Raw genomic sequence first — 21,985 nt, 5'->3', positions numbered from 1 at the left:
TACATCTGTTGCCCTGGGGTAATTAACGCTGTCCCTTTCATTCCTCAAGAGTGACTTGGTTCTCCTACTGGCACCCTCTGATGTACTCAGTCGCCCAACTCTTGTCTACATATGGCTCATGTGCCTTAGTGGCCTCATTGCTGAATCTCCCTGTTCCAAGTCCTTCTCTCGTGAAACCACACAGGCACATATGTGGATGGACAGACACATGAACACATGCTTCTATGACAATCTGTGGAGATAAACGAGGGTCAGTTGTGTGAGAGTAGCTATGTGTTCAATTTCTATATGATTTTGAGCAATTTTCTTTTTTATCTTTGGGTACCGGGGATTGAACTCAGGGGTACTCAACCACTGGGCCACATCCCCAGCCCTATTTTGTATTTTATTTAGAGACAGGGTCTCCTAGTTGCTTAGCGCCTCACCATTGCTGAGGCTGGTTTTGAACTTGTGATCCTCCTGTCTCAGCCTCCTGAGTGGCTGGGATTATAGGTATGTGCCACTGTGCCCAGCTTCAGCAATTTTCTTTATGCTATAATATCTTCAAACATCACTCACTTGCCCACCTTCTTCCTGGATGTCACTGTGCAGTTTCCAGGTGGCAGCACTGTGGTAGGCACATGAAAGTTTTGTCCTCACAAGAGCATACAGTCTAGGTGTTGAACAGTTTACTAAGTGAATACAAACTCAAAAACTAAGTGAAGAGAAACTCCATAAAGGTCAGGGTACTACCATGTAGAGTAATGGGGAGAGGATTCGGGTGAACAGAGAACCTGAGAATGTTTGAGACTTGAAGGATGCGCAGGACCCTGGCCTGGCAGGGCAGAGGAAGGAATATTTCAGGCAAAGAAAAGAAAATCTGCCAAAGCCCTAGAGTGTGGAAGAGCACAGCATACAAGCAGAGCAAAGAAAGGCCGCATGTCTGTAGCACAGGGAGCAGAGGAGTTCTGATCTCAGGTTAGAGAGAAGTGGGCGCCAGACCACCTCAGGGACTGAGGGCATCTACACACCAGCCCTGTAGGCAGGAGTCTGGATTTTATTCTGAGTGTCACAGAAACCTGTTTCAGAGTTTTAAACTGGCAGGAGGTGGGGGTGCGGGTGTTAAACTAGAAGGTGTTTTCAAAAGATGCCCTGGTGGCTTCTTGGAGAATGACTGAAGAGGGCAAGAATGGAGGCAGGGGCCTTTACTAGGCAAGAGGTTCTGGAGGCCTGGACTATAGTTGGGGGGAGGAAAAAAAAATAGATTTGAGATGTATCCTGGAAGAAGATTTGATAAAACTTGCTGATGGGTGAGGGAGAGGGTGAAATCAAGGGAAGTGCCCCCATTTCTGACTCCAGTGACTGAAACTGAGAAGAAGGGAACTTGAAGAGTTGGCTTGGTATGGTCTGATAAAGTTACTGCTTGGAGACACTTAAGATGAAGATGCTGGGGAAGAAAATCAAGAGGGCAGGAAGAGGTAGGAGTCTGGAGCTGGAGGAGGGACCAGTGCTGGCATGTAAGTGTGATGGGATTTAGAGTTGTGGGAATATGGAAGAAATCTTGAACCTGAGCACCAATCCTGGGAGACTCTCATAAGGAGTCCAGTAGAGGAGAGTTGCCAGAGATGACCAAAAGGAGGGGCCAGAGAGAAGTCTAGAGAAGTGGATTCCAGGAGTGGGAGAGGGCGGCTGTATCACATGCTTTGATGAAATCCAAAAGGATGAATTCAGAGGAGTCTTCACTAGATTGGGCAAGATGAAGGTGACCAGTGACCTGGATGAAATGGTGGCAGCAAAACTCACCAGGGATCTAGATTAGAGTGGTTTGAAGAATGAATGAAATACTTGTAAAAATTTTTAGGAATAGAAGGAAACTTCCTTACTTTACTAAAGTGCATCTCTGAAAACCATGGTAGGCCTGACACTTACTGATGAGCCGACAGAGCATTCCCATGTTCCCTTTTTCCCAACTTTGTATCAGAAGTCCCAGCCCAATGAAAAAAGGCAATAAAAATAAAGAAGATATCTGCAATGATTAGAACTACTACAATGATTCAGAAAGCTGATTTTACATACGTAAAAACTAAAAACTACTCATTAACAATAATCAAATAGAATAGAAAAAAGATCTCATTCAAATTATCAAGCTACACCAGACCTTTATGGGAAGAATGGTAAACCTTCATGAAGGCCTGTGCCAGGAGAGGCCCAGGGTAGAGGACGCTTCAGCCACTGCCTGGTAACAATCCCTCCTTCATCTGAGAAGACACCCCCTTCATAAATCACCACTAGTGTTTCTAGAGAATGGTAACAAGTGGCCTTGGTCATTTCAACCCATAGAGACAGTTTGTTACAAGTTACAGTAAAAGAAGGAAATGTAAAGTATAAAATGTTCTGCAAATGATTGTTCTTTTTTATGAAAAATTATGTAAGCCTCATTCTTTTTAATATTTTATGAGACTCGAAGAAGCCTGTCTCTTAAAAAGGATCCCAGGAAACCTATAGCTCCGTGTTACCTCTAGTCCACCATCCCAGTGATAAAGAGAGTGAGACCCACTCTCTCTAGGTGACCTGATGTAGGCGACCTCATGCCATCAGCCTCCTCCATGGCGGGGCAGAAGGCTTTCTCTCCTATGCCATCTGCCCCCCCTTATTTTGAGACAGGGTCTTCCTATGTTTCCCAGGTTGGACTCAAACTCAAGTGATTCTCCTCCAAAGTAGCTGGGACCACAGGTGCATGCCACCATTCCTGGCTTTACGGTACACCATGCTCTCAATTTAAAGAAACTATAGGAGCTAAAGTGTTGAGCAACCAGGGCAGGCACTAATTCAGATACTGAGCATTATTTAACATTTTCTAGAGGGGAAAAAAACTAGAAGTTGCTAAAAACCCTTTCACTGCTGTCAGTCTCCAAAAGTTCTGAATCCTGTTTACTGCCTTTACAAAGGAACCAGTTAATGAATTTGGGCTTGTCAGGGAAAATGGAGTCTCCCTGATGTCTTTTCAAGAAATTCCTAAAGTAAAGGGATAAAAGACCTAAATAAATTGTAAGATAAATTGAATTTATAGATAAAAAGATTCAGTATCATGAAGATGTCAGTTTCCCTATTTAATTCCATAATCTGTAAATTTAGTTTAAACTCAATTAAAATTTGTAATGGATCTTTCACGAAGTTGACTAAAATAGTTAATGCCCTACCAGATGTCTAGTCTCAGGACAGATGAGGAGATCCATGGAAGTACTGGGGATATTTTCAAGAGAGAAAATAAAGAATGAACATGGACTCTGAGCTGGGAAAAAAAGGAAGGACAGTTTGTGAGCAGCCCATGGTCAACGGCTAGATGTCTTCATGAGACATCTAAGTTGAAGAAGTGACAAAAGGAAGTGGGTGTGTGACATGAAGTAAAGAAAAACTGATGGCTATTTTGGTCATGGAACTGAGAGATTCTTGACCTACAGGATGCTGGAGTTTCTGAAAATTAAGTCATGATCTAATGGTTAAAAAAAGATGGCAGAGGTGTGATAGTCACAGGAGGAAAGGACACAAGCAGAAGGCCAGTAGATAGAAATAAGGCTGTGGCAAAATGGTGTAACTGATTAGCATAAACCTCAAAATAGCACAGAGTTCTGCAAAAGTGAGAGGAGAGCCAATCTGCTAGCAGTGCTGAGGCAGCAAGGCCATAGCCACCTCTGGACCTGAGACACACAGGGCCAGGGGCAGAAAGGCTTCTCCACGTGGGGCACTCCTGTGTCTACAAGAAACTGATATTTGCTGGCTACAGTGGTATATACCTGTAATCCCAGCAGCTCGTGAGGATGAGGCAGGAGGATTGTGAATTCAAAGCCAGCCTCAACAATTTAGGGAGGCCCTAAACAACTTAGCAAAACCCTGTCTCTAAATAAAATATATGTAAATATTAATAAAGGGCTGAAGAGAAGCTGATACTCAAAGAACTAAAAGTTGCCACATTTCTAATATTTGTTCCCATTTACTTCACCTTCCCAACCTGTCCCCCCATGCCCAAAATATTTGTTTGTAGTCATAGCAGAAGTAAATTTAGAAAGCTGAATAGTTTATAATAAAAATGTATATATATATATATATATATATATATATATATATATATATATATATGTATAAAAACAGCCACAGGGGAGGTGCCAGGAGGAGATGGTGGATTTAGATTGGAGGAGGCTTTCTCAACAGCAGCACCCTTGACATTTGGGGGCAGGTAACTCTGTTCTGGAGACTGTCCTGTGCACTGTGGGACGTTTAGCAGCATCTAGCATCCCTTGGTCTTGATTCACTGCATGTCAGTAGCAATCCTTCCCCAGTCAAGTTAACAGACATTTATCCAGATCTTTTCAAATGTCCCTTGGGAATAAAATTACCCAATAAGAACCACTGGGTTAGAGAGAAGAAGAAATGTGATGATAGGATATTGTTGTGCATTATGATGTGTCCCCCAAAAGCTCTTGTGTAAATACAGGAATATTCAGAGAGAATGATTAGATTATGGCAGCTGTCACTTAATCGATGGATTAATGCATTCAATGGATTAATAATTTGAAAGTACTACTGTACTGAGTGGTAACTGTAGGCAGGTGGGTATGGCTGGAGGAGGTGGGTCACTGGAGACGTGGCCTGGAGGATTTATCTTCTCTGTGGCCCCTTCCCACATCTCTCTCTGCTTCCCAGCTGCCAGCAGGTGAGCAGCTTTTCTCTGCCGCTGTCCCTCAGCCATGACGTTCTGTTTCACCTCAAGTCCAGAGCAATAGAACCAGCTGACCACAGACTGCCCACCTCTGAAACCATGAGCACAAAACAAACTGTTCCTCCTCTAAGTTGTTCTTGTCAGGTATTTTGGTCATAGCAACAGAAAGCTGACTAACACAGACGTAGTTTGGATAAACAGGGGAGATGAAGAAGGGGGATGAAATCCAGGCAAAACTCTGGTTTCTTTAGTTTGTGACCCCAGTGGCATTCAACCAACCCTCCCTAAGTTTTAGTGTAAACTAGTGATCTGCAACAGCGACTTCCACAGCCTCAGATTCCTTCCTTCCATTTGGCCATAATATGGCAGACATTAATGGTAATATTCCTTTCTGATTGCTAGGAATTTGTGGTGTAAGAGAATATCTGTGGTGGGAGAAAAGGGGTGTCACATTCCTTCTCCTGAGACATAAACTCTAGCCTTCCATTGGTCCCCAATTTTCCATTTAAAATTATGTCCTAAAATGAGCATAACTCTTCCCTAAGGAACCTAGGTTCCCACTCAAGTGTACTTAAAGAGCAGGGATACATAATTAGGATTATCCTAATTCAAGGGAAAACAATCTAATATGACATCACTTATTAATATCAAGTTCAGTAATTTTGGTCTTTGGACACTAAGCTCAAAAGCCAAAAGGTGGAAGCAACCCTAATGTCCATGAATAGGTGAATGAATAAACAAAATGAGGCTTACACATATAAGGAATATTATTCAGCTTTAAAAAAAGAAGAAAATTATGACATGCTACTACCTGGATGAACCTTGAGGTCATTATGCTAAGTGAAAATCAGCTAGTCACAAAAGGACAAATATTGTTTGATTTCACTTGTATGAGGTCCTTAGAGTGGTGAAATATAGAGGGAGACAGAAAGTAGAATGGAGGGTTTCATGGGCTGGGAACTGGGGGAATGGGAGTTATTTAATGGTACAGAGTTTTCAGTTCTACAAGATAAAAGAGTTCTGGAGATGGATAGTAGTATTTGCACAACAATATGAATGTACTTAATGTCACTGAACTGTACACTTGAAAATGGTTACAATGATAAATTTCCTATAATGTGAATTTTTCATTAAAAATTTTAAAAATATAAAATGACAAAAATTAGCTTAAGTTAAGGCAACATTTATTAAATTTCTTTGTAATCATATTATCTAAGGCATAGTGATGCATATTTGGCAAGGATTCCATTTTCCTTAAGGCTTTCCTTAATTGGATTTTAGTTCAGGAATACATTGTATTAGACTGGTGTAAATTTGAAAGAACTTGCTTATGGCATGGGCTATTATTCATGATAAATGTATTTTTGCCTCACCAAGGTATGATCAAACTCAATCACTGTTTCTGGGATATGATTTGGCCAGTTGTGGCAGCAGCTCTGGAGGTCACCTGTTTCACTGTGGCCTGGCCAAGTAAAGCATGGTGGAGCATAGGTGGGCTCCTTGTTCTTCTCAGGCTGTGTTCTGAATGATGAGTGCAATGCCTTGGCCACCGCCAATGCAAGCTGATCCAACGGCATATTTCCCACCTCGACGCCTGAGAAAGAAAACAATGGCTGAAATCTACTCTCAAGAATTAATACATGGAATGGATATTAGTCACATTTGCATTTTTTAATATATATATATATATATATTTTAGTTGTAGGTAGACAAATACTTTTATTTTATTTTTATATGGTGCTGAGGATCAAACCCAGTGCCTCATACATGCTAGGCAAGCGCTCTACCACTAAACCACAATTCCAGCCCCACATTTGCATTATTCATCAGTTCATCTTCCCAGTCATTTCCCAATCTTCAAATTTGGTTTATAGTTACAATAGGGGAAATAATTTGGAGAGTTGAATATTTTTACTCAAAAATAAACAACAAGCTGGGCATTGTGGCATGTGCCTGTATTCCCAGCAACTTGGGAGGCTGAGGCAGGAGGACTGCAAGTTCAAGGCCAACCTCAGCAACTTAGTGAGGCCCTAAGCATCTTAGTGAGACCCTATCTCAAAAACAAAAAAATAGAAAGGACTGGGGATGTAGTTTAGTGGTAAAGCACCCCTGGATTCAATCCCCAGTACCAAAAATTAAAAATTAAAAAAAAAAAAAACATCAAAAAAGTAACACAGAGGAGGGAGATAATCTAAGAAGAGAATGGATTTAGGGATGGAGGAACTGAAACAAACATAATAAGCTTAGGTGTGCCATAAGAAAGGAGTGAAAACAGGAGGTAATTTAAATAAATGGAGGAAGTTGAGGAAGGAGTAAGGAATATTCAGCCCCTTTGACTTAGACGATTTTAGATTCTTATGCACTTTAAAATAAATGCAATTAATAAAGTTTGTCCACATGAAAGAGCATATATTTTAGAAAAAGTTCAAGTCCTTTTCATTAAAACTAGACAAAGTGACATCTGTTTTTACTCCTCAGTTCTGATATGGTGACAATGAGAAAATTACCCAGGCATTATTTTTGTACATGTTAATTATTCATTTCAACTCAGTGAATTATTAAGTGAAATGAGTCCCATTTACTCTAGCCTAACAGACTCATATATTTAGTTTCATATGCAGTTTTCCTACTAACAGTGCAAAATGGCCCCAAACTGCACAGGGCTAGGAGGAAGAGCTCTTCTATCAAAACTATAGAGTACTGAATCCACAGTTTTCTATGCAGCCTTGGACAGTGAAGGGGAAAACTTAGCTCAGACCCTAACTGCCCGCTTCCTTAAGATTCCTTGAAGGATTGTATCTAGCTCAGTACCTACTCAATAATTGCTTATTTTCTTAAGTAATTTTGTTTTACTACTGCAGCAGGAATTAAAATGCCATGAAGACCAGGGCCTCATCATCTGCTCACCAGCATCAGGGAAGGACCGGATGTGCACTGCACCCTCAGTGAACACGCTGGGTGGCTGCACAGTGCACAAAACTAACATGAGGAAGAGCTCAGATTCCCAAATGCAGAGTCACCCGACCCCTCTGGAAGGCCAGTTGCAAAGTATTGCCCCAACAGCTTATTCCTGCTCAGAGCCAGTGCACAGGATATGAAAAAGAAGAAAGAAAAATATTGCATTGTCATGAGGAAACCTAAATTTATACATTTCCATTAAAAATAGTCATCCCCAAAGCAGCAATTTCTAGCAAGTACCTTAATTCATGAACCAGGTGTGCAGTTATTCTTGATCCAGATCCTCCCAATGGGTGACCCAAAGCAATGGCTCCTCCATTCACATTAGTCTTACTTGGGTCAAGACTCAAACTCTTCTCAACAGCCAAATACTGGGGAGCAAAGGCTTCATTCACCTTAGAAAAAAGTTAACACTGATAAAATCTTTTTTTCACAAACTTATTTTTAAGCAAACATTTACTCATATTGAAGCTAATTCTGTTACTTCTTCCTATTTAAATTATCCCACAATGTTAAGTGAATTTATTCTCATTCTGTATACAGAAATTAGGTTTTTAAAATTTTTTTTTTTTTTAAGAGAGAGAGAGAGAGAAGAGAGAGAGAGAATTTCAATATTTATTTTTAGGTTTTTGGCAGTCACAACATCTTTGTTTGTATGTGGTGCTGAGGATCGAACCCGGGCCGCACACATGCCTGGCAAGCGTGCTACCGCTTGAGCCACATCCCCAGCCCAGAAATTAGGTTTTAAGAGAGATAGAGAAGAAAGTATTCATTAATATCAGTCAAAATAAACATGTTCAAGGTTAACTAGAAGTATGTTCCTTTACAAAAGATATAAGGCTTAAAAATGGGTATATTTACTAAACAATACTTTAAATCCCATGCCTCCCTTAAAAGAAAGAAATTCTTGGTAATCCTAGAAGTGGACACACACACTAGAAGCAGTGAGATGCTGCAGAAAGCCCATATGTTTTGTAGCCAGATGTAAGGTTCAAGTCTTGGTTACATCATTTATTAGTGTGTGACTTTGTGCATGTTCTTTATAGTGTCTTTAAACTCACATTTCCTCAATAGCAAAATTCAACTGTAGTATTATGTTAAGAGTTATGGTCAAGGATAAATAAAATCATGAACAGTAGGTATTTAGTGGATTACATGACACATAGCAAGTACTCAGGGTGTGGCTGCTGCTATTATTATCCAGTACTAAGGGCCATCCTTCCAACAAGAAAGTGACAGACAAAGGGAATGGTGATTATGTTGAAATGTGGTAGAACTGAAAGGAATCCCATGGTTACATACTCATCAAGTCTGGCTATGAGAATCGCCTTGTTTCATTTACAGTACTGTATTTTCCTGACTTTAGTGTAGGAATTTTAGAAAGAAAACTGATTTTGAGAAAGATAACTTTTATAGAGTTGGGGTTAAATTTTAGTCTTGTTTTCTTTCCTACTATATTTTTGTGTTCTCCAAAATGGTGCCTTGGAATCAATATTCTAATATATGTATGTGTGTATGTGTGTGTATATATATATATACACACACATATATACATATATGTATATATTATGTATGTGTATATATTATGTATGTGTATATATATTCATCTTTAAGGAGATACCAAAAGATCTAGAATACGTTGTGAAAGTGGGCTTCTGAAGCCAGGGAAAACTGCTGAGAACTATGTCCTTGACTATCTATACATTTATAAATGATTATGAAAAACTTTGTAGAGTTGCTAATTTTTAATGTTTTTTAAAAGCATGAAGTAAGTCTAAAGTTAGAAAAGTAGTGGTACATATTTGCTGATACAAATATGATAATTAAGCAGCCCTTGAGACTCTGTACTGTAATCTATTAAGAATAGAAGCAGAGTTAAGGTTAAACCATTTATTTTTCTAAAAACCATGGTTTCCTGGGTGATATACTGCCACACAGGAAATCAAACATGTGCCTACCTCTTCTCTATCAACTTCAATATTTCCCAATGCCAAGCAGAATGAGCTCAATTACCTAAAATTTTCAAACACTCCCCAAATGTAGAATGTATCATCATTAAGTAACTTTCTTTTCTGTTTCTTCTTTTAATTATGCTAAAAGCGTAGTACATCTTTGTTCTAATATTAACATTAAAAAAGTCAAGCTTGGGGCTGGGAGTGCAGCTCAGTGGTAGAGCATGTGTTTAGCATGTGTCAATCCCCAGCACCACACATACAGAAAATCACTCTACCAATAAATTAAAATTGCCATTGACAAAAACTGATAGGCACATCCCAGATCAAGACACAATTACAGTATAAAAGCCAAAGATAAGTTTGGGAGGAACCTTAATTTGGGGAGAAGGGCAAGAAACTGCTAGATTTAGTACTAGATAGTGCTTTTCTATTAGGTCAATTCTTTTGCTTATATATTTTGACTTTATTATTTAAAACAGGGTTAAGGGTATTATTCTCTCCCATCTTCTGCAATTTTCAATCACCAGGCATATTGATAGTCTAAAAGGTGACAGGGTTCTATAAAGTCCTAAGAAGTTTCTAGGAACTTATATTTTGAAGGAGAAATCAGTTCAAATTATTCAAATATAAGTAAAGTACCAGCACAAGTCATGTAATGAAGGCAATGCTTGCTTAGATGTAACCCATCTGAAAAGATTACTAGGATCAAAACAAAAGAGCTATAAAATTAAAGCCATTTATGTTATAAAAGTAGGTGGCTTATTCATGTCTTAAAAACAGAACACTTACCTCTACCAAATCCATGTCCTTAAGACTCAGTCCTGTTTTCTTCAGTGCTCCATTAATAGCAGGGACAGGGCCTATACAAGAATAAGTTATATAGAAATAAAATCATCTTACTTATATATAAACTTCTCCTTTACAAAACAAGGAAGAAATATTGTGATAGTTTTTAGCAATCACAAATCTTGCTACCTTGCCAGCACATATTAATTGATGTCACAGTAAAGAAGCAGAAGTTGGAACCAAAGTGAAAGGGTGTTTGACTATGCAGTCAAACTGCAGATGACAGACATACATGAAAAGTTCTACCAGAAACGACTTTAGGATTCCAAATAGCCAAAGAAGACATATGTGGGATTCACAGTCAGTTATAGACCATGCTTGATCTCAAATGGGCAAGCAGAATGAATGCTCTCCTGGGGTCGTAAACCATGTGTAGTCATATTATGGAAGTGAGCATGTTACATTCTGAATTTTCAGGCCTACATGGATAAAAGGGAAGAAATAGCAGCAGCATCTCCACAGGGGTAGAGCAGACAAGAAGCTCCAGGCACTTCAGGGAGAGAAGATATATGAACTAAAGAAACGTTTGTAATTCTAACAGAAGGCAGACAAGTTAAGGAAACATGACCCCTTACTCAAGAAACAGAAATCCTCCCAAGATTTCTGAAACACAAACCACAATTTAGCTCCCAATTTCTGATGATCACCAGTTAACATCAGTCATAATTTTCAGGTAAATCAATATTTTTTTCTAAAAGTTAAAAAGTCTGGCTAGAGAAGATTATCTGTTTTTCTATTTATTCTTGGAGTATAAAACTGCCATAAATGTCTACCAAGAAAAAAATATATGGTATGCTTCATTGAATTCAAGTCTCAAGTTTTTGTAATGAGTTTCAAATATATGTAAGGTAAAATGGAAAATGAATCTTTATAAGAAAACACAATGCAATTTAAATATAATGCTAACTTACTTTGTTGCCTAGTTTAAATGCTCTTTTGGACAAGTCTGTTTATTGAGCAGGACCATCCAGTTAATGTTTTCAATTTAAAGCAGCAGTTCTGTGTGGCTACTGATTTAATATGGACTCTAAATTCCAGATTCACTTTGTATATCCAACACATGAAAATGAATGGGTAGTAAACAGTATAGCATCCGTTATCTGGCATGGTCAGGAGACTGTGTCAGCTCTACATTACTATAACAAAACACCTGAGATCATTAACTTTAAAGAGAAAGGGGATCGAAGTACACTTCAATGGTAAAAGATACACAGATTGAAAGCTGACAGTGCTAAGATATTGTCCGCACTTCCATGTCTTCAAAAACATCAGTATGCTCACTCAATATGTTCATGCTAACTCAGAACCATTAGTCATTTCTTTTTTTTTTTTTTTAATTTTTTATTGTGGGTTGTTCAAAACATTACAAATTTCTTGACATATCATATTCCACACTTTGATTCAAGTGGGTTATGAACTCCCACCTTCACCCCATACACAGATTGCAGAATCACATCAGTTACACATCCATTGATTTACAAATTGCCATACTAGTGTCTGTTGTGCTCCACTGCCTTTCCCATCCTCCACCCTCCCCCCTCCCCACCTCTCCCCTCCCCTCCCCTCCTCTCTCTCTACCTCCTCGACTGTATAACCCTGAGGGTCTCCTTCCATTACCATGCAATTTTCCTTCTCTCTCCCTTTCCCTCCCACCTCTCATCCCTGTTAAATGTTAATCTTCTTCTCCTGTTCTTCGTCCCTACACTGTTCTTAGTTACTCTCCTTATATCAAAGAAGACATTTGGCATTTGTTTTTTAGGGATTGGCTAGCTTCACTTAGCATAATCTGCTCTAATGCCATCCATTTCCCTGTAAATTCTATGATTTTGTCGTTTTTTAATGCAGAGTAATACTCCATTGTGTATAAATGCCACATTTTTTTTATCCATTCGTCTATTGAAGGGCATCTAGGTTGGTTCCACAGTCTTGCTATTGTGAACTGTGCTGCTATGAACATCGATGTAGCAGTGTCCCTGTAGCATGCTCTTTTTAGGTCTTTAGGGAATAGACCAAGAAGGGGAATAGCTGGGTCAAATGGTGGCTCCATTCCCAGCTTTCCAAGAAATCTCCATACTGCTTTCCAAATTGGCTGCACCAATCTGCAGTCCCACCAGCAATGTACAAGTGTACCCTTTTCCCCACATCCTCACCAGCACTTGTTGTTGTTTGACTTCCTAATGGCTGCCAATCTTACTGGAGTGAGATGGTATCTTAGGGTGGTTTTGATTTGCATTTCTCTGACAGCTAGAGATGTTGAGCATTTTTTCATGTACTTGTTGATTGACTGTATGTCCTCCTCTGAGAAGTGTCTGTTCAGGTCCTTGGCCCATTTGTTGATTGGGTTGTTTGTTTTCTTATTGTCTAATTTTTTGAGTTCTTTGTATACTCTGGATATTAGGGCTCTATCTGAAGTGTGAGGAGTAAAGATTTGTTCCCAGGGTGTAGGCTCCCTATTTACCTCTCTTATTGTTTCTTTTGCTGAGAAAAAACTTTTTAGTTTGAGTAAGTCCCATTTGTTGATTCTAGTTATTAACTTTTGTGCTATGGGTGTCCTATTGAGGAATTTGGAGCCCGACCCCACCGACTGTAGATCGTAGCCAACTTTTTCTTCTATCAGACGGCGCGTCTCTGATTTGATATCAAGCTCCTTGATCCATTTTGAATTCACTTTTGTGCATGGCGAGAGAAAGGGATTCAGTTTCATTTTGTTGCATATGGATTTCCAGTTTTCCCAGCACCATTTGTTGAAGATGCTATCCTTCCTCCATTGCATGCTTTTAGCCCCTTTATCAAATATAAGATAGTTGTAGTTTTGTGGATTGGTTTCTGTGTCCTCTATTCTGTACCATTGGTCCACCCGCCTGTTTTGGTACCAGTACCATGCTGTTTTTGTTACTATTGCTCTGTAGTATAGTTTGAAGTCTGGTATCGCTATACCGCCTGATTCACACTTCCTGCTTAGCATTGTTTTTGCTATTCTGGGTCTTTTATTTTTCCATATGAATTTCATGATTGCTTTCTCTATTTCTACAAGAAATGCCGTTGGGATTTTGATTGGCATTGCATTAAACCTATAGAGAACTTTTGGTAATATCGCCATTTTGATGATGTTAGTTCTGCCTATCCATGAACAGGGTATATTTTTCCATCTTCTAAGATCTTCTTCTATTTCTCTCTTTAGGGTTCTGTAGTTTTCATTGTATAAGTCTTTCACCTCTTTTGTTAGGTTGATTCCCAAGTATTTTATTTTTTTTGAAGATATTTTGAATGGAGTGGTTGTCCTCATTTCCATTTCAGAGGATTTGTCGCTGATATACAGGAATGCCTTTGATTTATGCGTGTTGATTTTATATCCTGCCACTTTGCTGAATTCATTTATTAGCTCTAATAGTTTCTTTGTAGAGCCTTTTGGGTCTGCTAGGTATAGAATCATATCATCTGCAAATAGTGATAATTTAAGTTCTTCTTTTCCTATTTTTATGCCTTTAATTTCTTTCGTCTGTCTAATTGCTCTGGCCAGTGTTTCGAGAACTATGTTGAACAGAAGTGGAGAGAGAGGGCATCCCTGTCTAGTTCCAGATTTTAGAGGGAATGCCTTCAGTTTTTCTCCATTCAGAATGATGCTAGCCTGAGGCTTAGCATAGATTGCTTTTACAATATTGAGGTATGTTCCTGTTATCCCTAGTTTTTCTAGAGTTTTGAACATAAAGGGATGCTGTACTTTGTCAAATGCTTTTTCCGCATCTATCGAGATGATCATATGGTTCTTTTTTTTAAGTCTATTGATGTGGTGAATAACATTTATTGATTTCCGTATATTGAACCAGCCTTGCATCCCTGGGATGAATCCTACTTGATCATGGTGTACAATTTTTTTGATATGTTTTTGTATCCGATTCGCCAGAATTTTATTGAGGATTTTTGCATCTAGGTTCATTAGAGATATTGGTCTGTAGTTTTCTTTCTTTGAAGTGTCTTTGTCTGGTTTAGGTATCAGGGTGATGTTGGCCTCATAGAATGAATTTGGAAGTTCTCCCTCCTTTTCTATTTCCTGAAGTAGCTTGAAAAGTATTGGTATTAGTTCTTCTTTAAATGTTTTGTAAAATTCTGCTGTATACCCATCTGGACCTGGGCTTTTCTTAGTTGGTAGTCTTTTTATGGTTTCTTCTATTTCCTCAATTGATATTGGTCTGTTTAGGTTTTCTATATCCTCCTGACTCAATGTGGGCAGATCATATGACTTAAGAAATTTATCTATGCCTTCACTATCTTCTAATTTGTTGGAGTATAAGGATTCAAAATAGTTTTTGATTATCTTCTGTATTTCTGAAGTGTCTGTTGTGATATTGCCTTTTTCATCCCGTATGCTAGTAATTTGAGATCTCTCTCTTCTTCTCTTCGCTAGCATCGCTAAGGGTCTGTCGATTTTGTTTATTTTTTCAAAGAACCAACTTTTAGTTTTGTCAATTTTTTCAATTGTTTCTTTTGTTTCGATTTCATTAATTTCAGCTCTGATTTTAATTATTTCTTGCCTTCTACTTCTTTTGCTGTTGTTTTGCTCTTCTTTTTCAAGGATTTTGAGATGAAGTATGAGATCATTTATTTGTTGGTTTTTTTCTTTTTTTAAGGAATGAACTCCAAGCAATGAATTTTCCTCTTAGAACTGCTTTCAATGTGTCCCATAGATTCCGATATGTTGTGTCTGTGTTTTCATTTATCTCTAAGAATTTTTTAATTTCCTTCTTGATGTCTTCTATAACCCATTGATCATTCAGTAACCTATTGTTCATTCTCCAAGTGATGTATGCTTTTTCCTTCCTTCTTTTATCGTTGATTTTCAGTTTCATTCCATTATGATCAGATAAGATGCATGGTATTATCTCTACTCCTTTATATTGTCTAAGAGTTGCCCTGTGACATAATATATGATCTATTTTTGAGAAGGATCCATGTGCTGCTGAGAAAAAAGTGTAACTGCTTGATGTTGGGTGGTATATTCTATATATGTCAATTAGGTCTAGGTTATTAATAGTGTTATTGAGTTCTATAGTTTCCTTATTCAACTTTTGTTTGGAAGATCTGTCCAGTGGCGAGAGAGGTGTGTTGAAGTCTCCCATGATTATGGTATGGTGGTCTATTAGACTCTTGAACTTGAGAAGAGTTTGTTTGACGAACATAGCTGCACCATTGTTTGGGGCATATATAGTTATGATTGTTATGTCTTGTTGGTGTATGGTTCCCTTAAGCAGTATGTAGTGTCCCTCTTTATCTCTTTTGATTTACTTTGGCTTGAAATCTATTTTATTTGATATGAGTATGGACACTCCTGCTTGTTTCCGAAGTCCATATGAGTGATATGATTTTTCCCAACCTTTCACCTTCAGCCTATGTATGTCTTTTCCTATCAAATGCGTCTCCTGTAGGCAGCATATTGTTGGGTCTTGTTTTGTGATCCATTCTACTAGCCTGTGTCTCTTAATTGGTGAGTTTAAGCCATTAACATTTAGGGTTATTATTGAGATATGGGTTGTTCTTCCAGCCATATTTGTTTATTTCTGTTACTAAACATGGTTTGTTTTCCTCTTTGATTATTCCCCCCCCCTTTACTGTCCTACCTCCCACTGTTGGTTTTCATTGTTATTTTCCATTTCCTCTTCCTGTAATGCTTTGGCGAGGATGTTTTGAAGAGATGGTTTTCTAGCTGCGAATTCTTTAAACTTTTGTTTATCGTGGAAGGTTTTAATTTCATCCTCCATCCTGAAGCTTAATTTCGCTGGATACACAATTCTTGGTTGGAACCCATTTTCTTTCAGTGTTTGAAATATGTTATTCCAGGATCTTCTAGCTTTCAGAGTCTGTGTTGAAAGATCAGCTGTTATCCTGATTGGCTTACCCCTAAATGTAATCTGCTTCCTTTCTCTTGTAGCTTTTAAAATTCTCTCCTTATTCTGTATGTTGGGCATCTTCATTATAATGTGTCTAGGTGTGGATCTCTTATGATTTTGCACATTCGGCGTCCTGTAGGCTTCTAGGATTTGGGATTCTGTCTCATTCTTCAAGTCTGGGAAGTTTTCTTGTATTATTTCATTGAATAGACTTCTCATTCCTTTGGTTTGGAGCTCTGTACCTTCCTGTATCCCAATGACTCTTAAGTTTGGTCTCTTAATGTTATCCCATATTTCTTGGATGTTCTGCTCATGGTTTCTTAACAGTCTTGCTGAGCTGTCTATGTTCTTTTCCAGTTGAAATACTTTGTCTTCATTGTCTGATGTTCTATCTTCTAAGTGTTCTACTCTGCTGGTAGTATTCTCCATTGAGTTTTTAAGTTGGTTTATTGCTTCCTGCATTTCTAGGATTTCTGTTTGTTTGTTTTTTATAACCTCTATCTCCCTGTATAGTTGATCCTTTGCTTCCTGGATTTGTTTGCGTAATTCGTTGTCGAAGTGATCTTTCATTGTCTGATTTTGCTGTTTAATGTCTTCCTTGATACTCCAGATCATCTGAAGCATGTATATCCTGAATTCTTTATCTGACATTCCATCTGCTGCAGCTGTTACCTCTTCTAAAGTTGCGTTGACCTGCATTGCTTGTGGTCCTTTCTTTCCTTGTCTTTTCATACTGCTTGCGTATCTTTCCTGCAGGTGCGGGCGGCGGCTCTGCTCTCTCCTTATTCCAATTGGGGTGTCGTGGCTACCACGCCGGCAGGTCACTGGGCCTGTTCTGGGAGCTGGCGGCGGCTCTGTTCTGCCCCTACTCCAATTGGGGTGACGAGTGTACCACGCCGGCAGGCCACCGGGCCTGATCCGCCGGTCGGTTGCAGGTTTGCCTACCCTGCAGGCGCGGGCGGCGGCTCTACTCTGCCCCTACTGCAAATGGGGTGACGTGTCTGTCGTACCGGCAGGCCACTGGGCCTGTCCCGCTGGTCGGTCGCAGATCTGCCCACCTTTCGGGCACGGGTGGAGGCTCTGCTCTGCCCCTACTCCAATTGGGGTGTCGTGACTACCCCGCCTGCAGGACGCTGGGCCTGTTCCTGGCACGGGCGGCGACTCTGCTCTGCCACTACTCCAATTAGGGTGGTGTTTGTACCACGCCGGCAGGCTCCTGGGCCTGATCCGCCGGTCTGTTGTAGGTCTGCCTACCTTGGAGGCGCGGGCGGCGGATCTGCCCTGCCCCTCCTACCACGCCTGTGGACCCCTGGGCCTGATCTGCAGGTTGATCACTGGTCTGCTCACCCTGCGGGCACAGGTGGCGGTTCCGCTCCGCCCCCACTCCAATTGGGGTCACGTGACCACCACACCGGCAGGGCCTGATCCGGGCGTGGGAGAAGGATCTGCTCTGCCCCTACTCCAGTTGGGGTGACGTGTGTACCACACTGGCAGGCCACTGGGCCTGACCCGCCAGGCTGTCACAGGTCTGTTTACCTTGCAAGCGCGAACCGCGGCTCTGCCCTGCCCCTCCTACCACGCCCATGTACCACTGGGTCGCGGGTCTGCTCACCTTGCGGTTGCTGGTGGCGGCTCCGCTCCGCCCCCTCTCCAATTGGGGTCACGCGGTCACCACGCTGGCGAGCCGCTGGGCCTGCTCCGGGCGCTGGCGGCGGCCCGGCTCCTTCCCTCTGGCTCGACGACAAATTGAGGAGACTCGGGTGACTGTGCCTCACCCCCCCTACCAGGAGACCAACTGCTTATGTCACCACTGGTATTGATGAAGTTCCCTCCTCCGCCGCTTTCTGCAGACATCAGATCTCTGCCATGTTGGTATCCTATGCGAATGGCAGCATTTCGTTCCCCTTCCCGGGCAACCAAAGCACCGGGTGAGTCCTGACCGGCCCTCAGCAGGACCCGGACCGAGAAGCAGTTTCCGCGGGCTCCTAGCCCCGGGCCAGGGAAGTTCCGGGAGCCGGAACTCGGCCACTCCGTGCTCGGTGTAAGCTCCTATAAATGTAAGCTCCAAGAAGCAGTCCCCGCGGGCTCAGTTCCGGGAGCCGTAGTTCGGCTGCTTAGTGCTTGTTGTATGCTCTGGTAGGAGCAGGGTCCAAGAAGCAGCCTCCGCAGGCTCAGCAGCCCTGGGCCAGGGCTGTTCCGGGAGCCGGAACTCGGCCGCCCCGCTCTCGGTATTCACTCTGATAAGATCAGGTTCTAAGAAGCACCCAGGCGCTAAGCCCTAGCAATCTGTCTGCAAGCCGCAGGCGAATTGCAGCCTGAAATTACCTGTTCTATGGCTGAATGAGCTGCGGTCAGTCGAAAACAGGGGTGGTGACGTCAGTTTACCAACATGGTGGCTGCTGGCCTCCTCTGTGGTCTGACCGGTGTGGAGAACCGAGATGGACCGCTTCCTTCCCCCGTCTCGAACCCAGAATTCAGCCCTGAGTACGGTGCTTGCGCGGCTGGCAGAAACTGCAGCGCTGTAACCCTGCGTCTCTATCCCAGCGCATGCTGCAGATTCCAGCCGCGGGGCGATTTGCTGAATAAGCAGTGTTACCCTCCGTGCGACAAACCTCTCGCGTTTGAGTCCCCGTAGCTGATCCTCGTGCGATGGAAATCCTTCCTCCAGGTTCCGGAGCACCCCACTATTGCTGGAAATTCCTAACAAGATATCCTTTAGCCGTCCTGACTTGTCATACTCCCACACAGTGAAGCAGCACACGGGGGCAATGCACTCCCCTCGCCGCCATCTTCCTTCCTCTCCCATTAGTCATTTCTAACAATATGTAGGGCCACAACCTGACCCTTCCCAGACCACTCTGGATTATATTCTTCTCAGACAATTCTATTTATTCCTGGGATTCAGAAAAATTTGGCTTTCTTACAAGGAGACCTTATTTCTAACCCTGTCTCCTGTCACTCACAGCTGTGTGACTGTGGGCTTCAAGCTTTAATTAAATTATGCTTTTTGCATGGGTTGTTAACCTTTGTCTTTTAAAGCACTGAAATTTTTTCTACAAATAAAACCTACTAAAGATAAAGCTAGAGCTGTTCCAGCCTAAAAAGGTTCAAAGTTCTATCCACTGATCTCCATCACTGCCATCTCCAGAGTTCCAGGGAACAGTATCTATAACTGTGCACTTCCTCAGAGCCATTACTGTTCTCTTCAAGTCCCCTTTTCCCCTAGGTCTGCAGCTGTTTTGCATGACTATGGATTACTACATGTTAGGTACCTGCACAAATGAGGAACTAGATTAGCTAATTAGCCCCCACTAGATGCTCAATAACCTGTTGATTCAGCTGGGGTGCTTTGTCTAAGTTACTTTGTTTAATCCCACACTATAAGTGATAGATGAGCTTCTAGGTGAAGAAGGCATCTGACACTGTGAGACATGGCATGTATTGCTCTGCTCAAGCTCTGAGGGAAAAAGAAAATCTTTTTGCATTCACTGTACTTTACACCTTTCTTTGCTAATGCTTTTTTTTTTGTGTGTGTGTGTGTGTGTGGTGCTGGGGATTGAACCAGTGCCTTGTGCATGCAAGACAAGCACTCTACCAACTGTGCTATATCCCCAGCCTGCTAATGCTAATCTTTAAGAACCTAGTAAATGAGATTAGGCTGAAAAACTGTAAAATAAATTACTTATTTAGACAATAAGATAAATTTGGAGGACCATCAATGCATGTAGGTACTCAAAAACAACAACAACAAAAAACAAAACAAAACAAAAAACCCCCAAAGCTCATACTCTTGGGCTCCATTCCAGACTTACTGGAACACAATCTTTGGGGATGGGGTTGCTGGTGGATGATCACCTGGGGTGGGAACTGTTGCTCTAGATCCTGAAATGTATGTGCCATACCAATACACAGATGTTTCATTTTTCAAGCTATCTTCTATTTCTAAGACAAAAGCTATGTTTTGCTGATGATGGGTAGCTGAATACTATAAACTTTTAAGGATAACAGAAAAAACAATCTGATTTTTAGCTGATGTCTAAAATTATGTCATTACTGCTGACATAAATTTGAGACAAGTGGTGAAAACTCGCAAGCTATGAATATGCCAGTTTTCTTTCCTAGGAATTCATAGAGACAAATCTTTACTGAAAGTTATGGTAGCAAATGCAGTTGGATATTGGCTCAATCCCAAATCAGCACAGGTGTTGTTATCTGAGCAGGAACTGCAGGTCTATACTTAAGGTCTCAGGCATGGAAGTTCAGCAATATCTTAACTTCCTTCCTTCTTGGGACCCATATTAAAAACCAAGCAAATCTGAAAAGTCCTAAGTGCATAGGAAAATCTTTGGTCCTATCAGAATCTGAAATACCTACCCTGGAGTAGGCTTTTCCTTGGGGGTGAAGATCATTGGTGGAATAAATCAAAGTCTCAGAGCACCAGTCTAATTTTTGCAAGTGAGGCACCTAATTGACTTTCTGTTTCTCCAAAGAAAGATGACAAGAACTATTAAAATCCTCAGCTTCTGTGGTACCTAGTTAGTTATGCAACAAAAAGCTCTTTTACTTCTAATGCAAAAGTTTTAAGTCAAGATTATACATGTTTGCAGTGAATTCTAAATTTCCTTTAGCTAGTACACTGTCAATCTAGATAACTGCTTATAAGTCTACACTTTGCTGATAAGCCTCAACTGAACCAGGGGAGAACTACTTTGACTTCCTGAGATAATGTGTTTAATTCACAATGAAAAGAGCACTTTAATTAGAGATACCCGGATTCACATACTGGCCTCATCACTTACTGATTTGGAACCTCTCAATCTCCCTAAGCTTCAATTTTCTCATTCACAAAAGTCTCACGGTTTGGAGTTGGGAGTTGGAAGACTGAGTGAGATCCTTTAGTGACAGTGTATAGAACACCCAGGGGGAGGTGTAGTGCCATCTCCTCTGAGCGGCCTTCTCTAGTCCATTCCATGATTTCTCCCATCTCATATTTATTTGATCCTGTCAGAACCACGTCATTCTCCTCTGTTACTTTCTGTGTGTTAATTTTAGGTATCTCAAATAAAATTGATGGGGCTGGGGATAGGGCTCAGTTAGTAGAGTGTTTGCTTTACATGCACAAGGCCCTGGGTTCAATCTTCAGTACCACAAAAGAAAAAAAAAAAAGATACAATTGCTGCCCACAGGGAGTTTGCATAGTCTTGGTTTTCCTATTGTGTCCAGGACAGTTCTTCATAAAGATGATTTGCTTAAATGACTGATAACCAATCTCCCATTCTCCATGAGAGGCCTAGATTTGGCTATTTTTTCAGGACTCCTGGGGGACAAAGAAGTCCTATCTCCAGAAATACAAAAGAACCGATTTATTTCACTATTGACTTACCAATACCCATGATAGAGGGATCACATCCAGATGCAAAGTAGCCCACAATTCTTGCCAGTGGTGTGAAGTTATGTTTTTTAACAGCATCTTCACTAGCTATGATAACAGCTCCAGCACCATCAGATACTCCCTTGAAAACAAAAACAGTAGATTAACTAACTAGTAAAAGAATCTAGTTAGTCAAGGTTTAAACTAATGGTGCCGTATTACTAATAGACTAGAATTAGGAATGGGGCTGTACATAGCAAGCAATAGCATAACT

At 40.8% G+C, this 21,985-nt stretch overlaps 1 protein-coding gene across 1 annotated transcript in view; it reads right to left on the bottom strand.

Annotated features, from left to right (window-relative positions):
• Nucleotides 1-5,863: 5,863 nt before the first annotated feature.
• Nucleotides 5,864-21,985, bottom strand: part of Acaa2 (acetyl-CoA acyltransferase 2) — a 36,018-nt gene continuing 19,896 nt past the window's right edge. Inside the window, exons 7-10 of the mRNA XM_027948981.2 lie at nt 21,724-21,853; nt 10,399-10,469; nt 7,895-8,049; nt 5,864-6,290 (exon numbers count right to left, since the gene is read on the bottom strand). Coding sequence (XP_027804782.1) covers nt 6,206-6,290; nt 7,895-8,049; nt 10,399-10,469; nt 21,724-21,853 — 441 coding nt within the window. The 3' untranslated portion in view covers nt 5,864-6,205. The remainder of the gene's footprint in view (nt 6,291-7,894; nt 8,050-10,398; nt 10,470-21,723; nt 21,854-21,985) is intronic.

Source organism: Marmota flaviventris, chromosome 16 (assembly GCF_047511675.1).
Source record: "Marmota flaviventris isolate mMarFla1 chromosome 16, mMarFla1.hap1, whole genome shotgun sequence".
NCBI lineage: Eukaryota > Metazoa > Chordata > Mammalia > Rodentia > Sciuridae > Marmota > Marmota flaviventris.
Note: the sequence above shows the minus strand (reverse complement) of the source record. Positions and strands in the feature narration are given on the sequence as shown.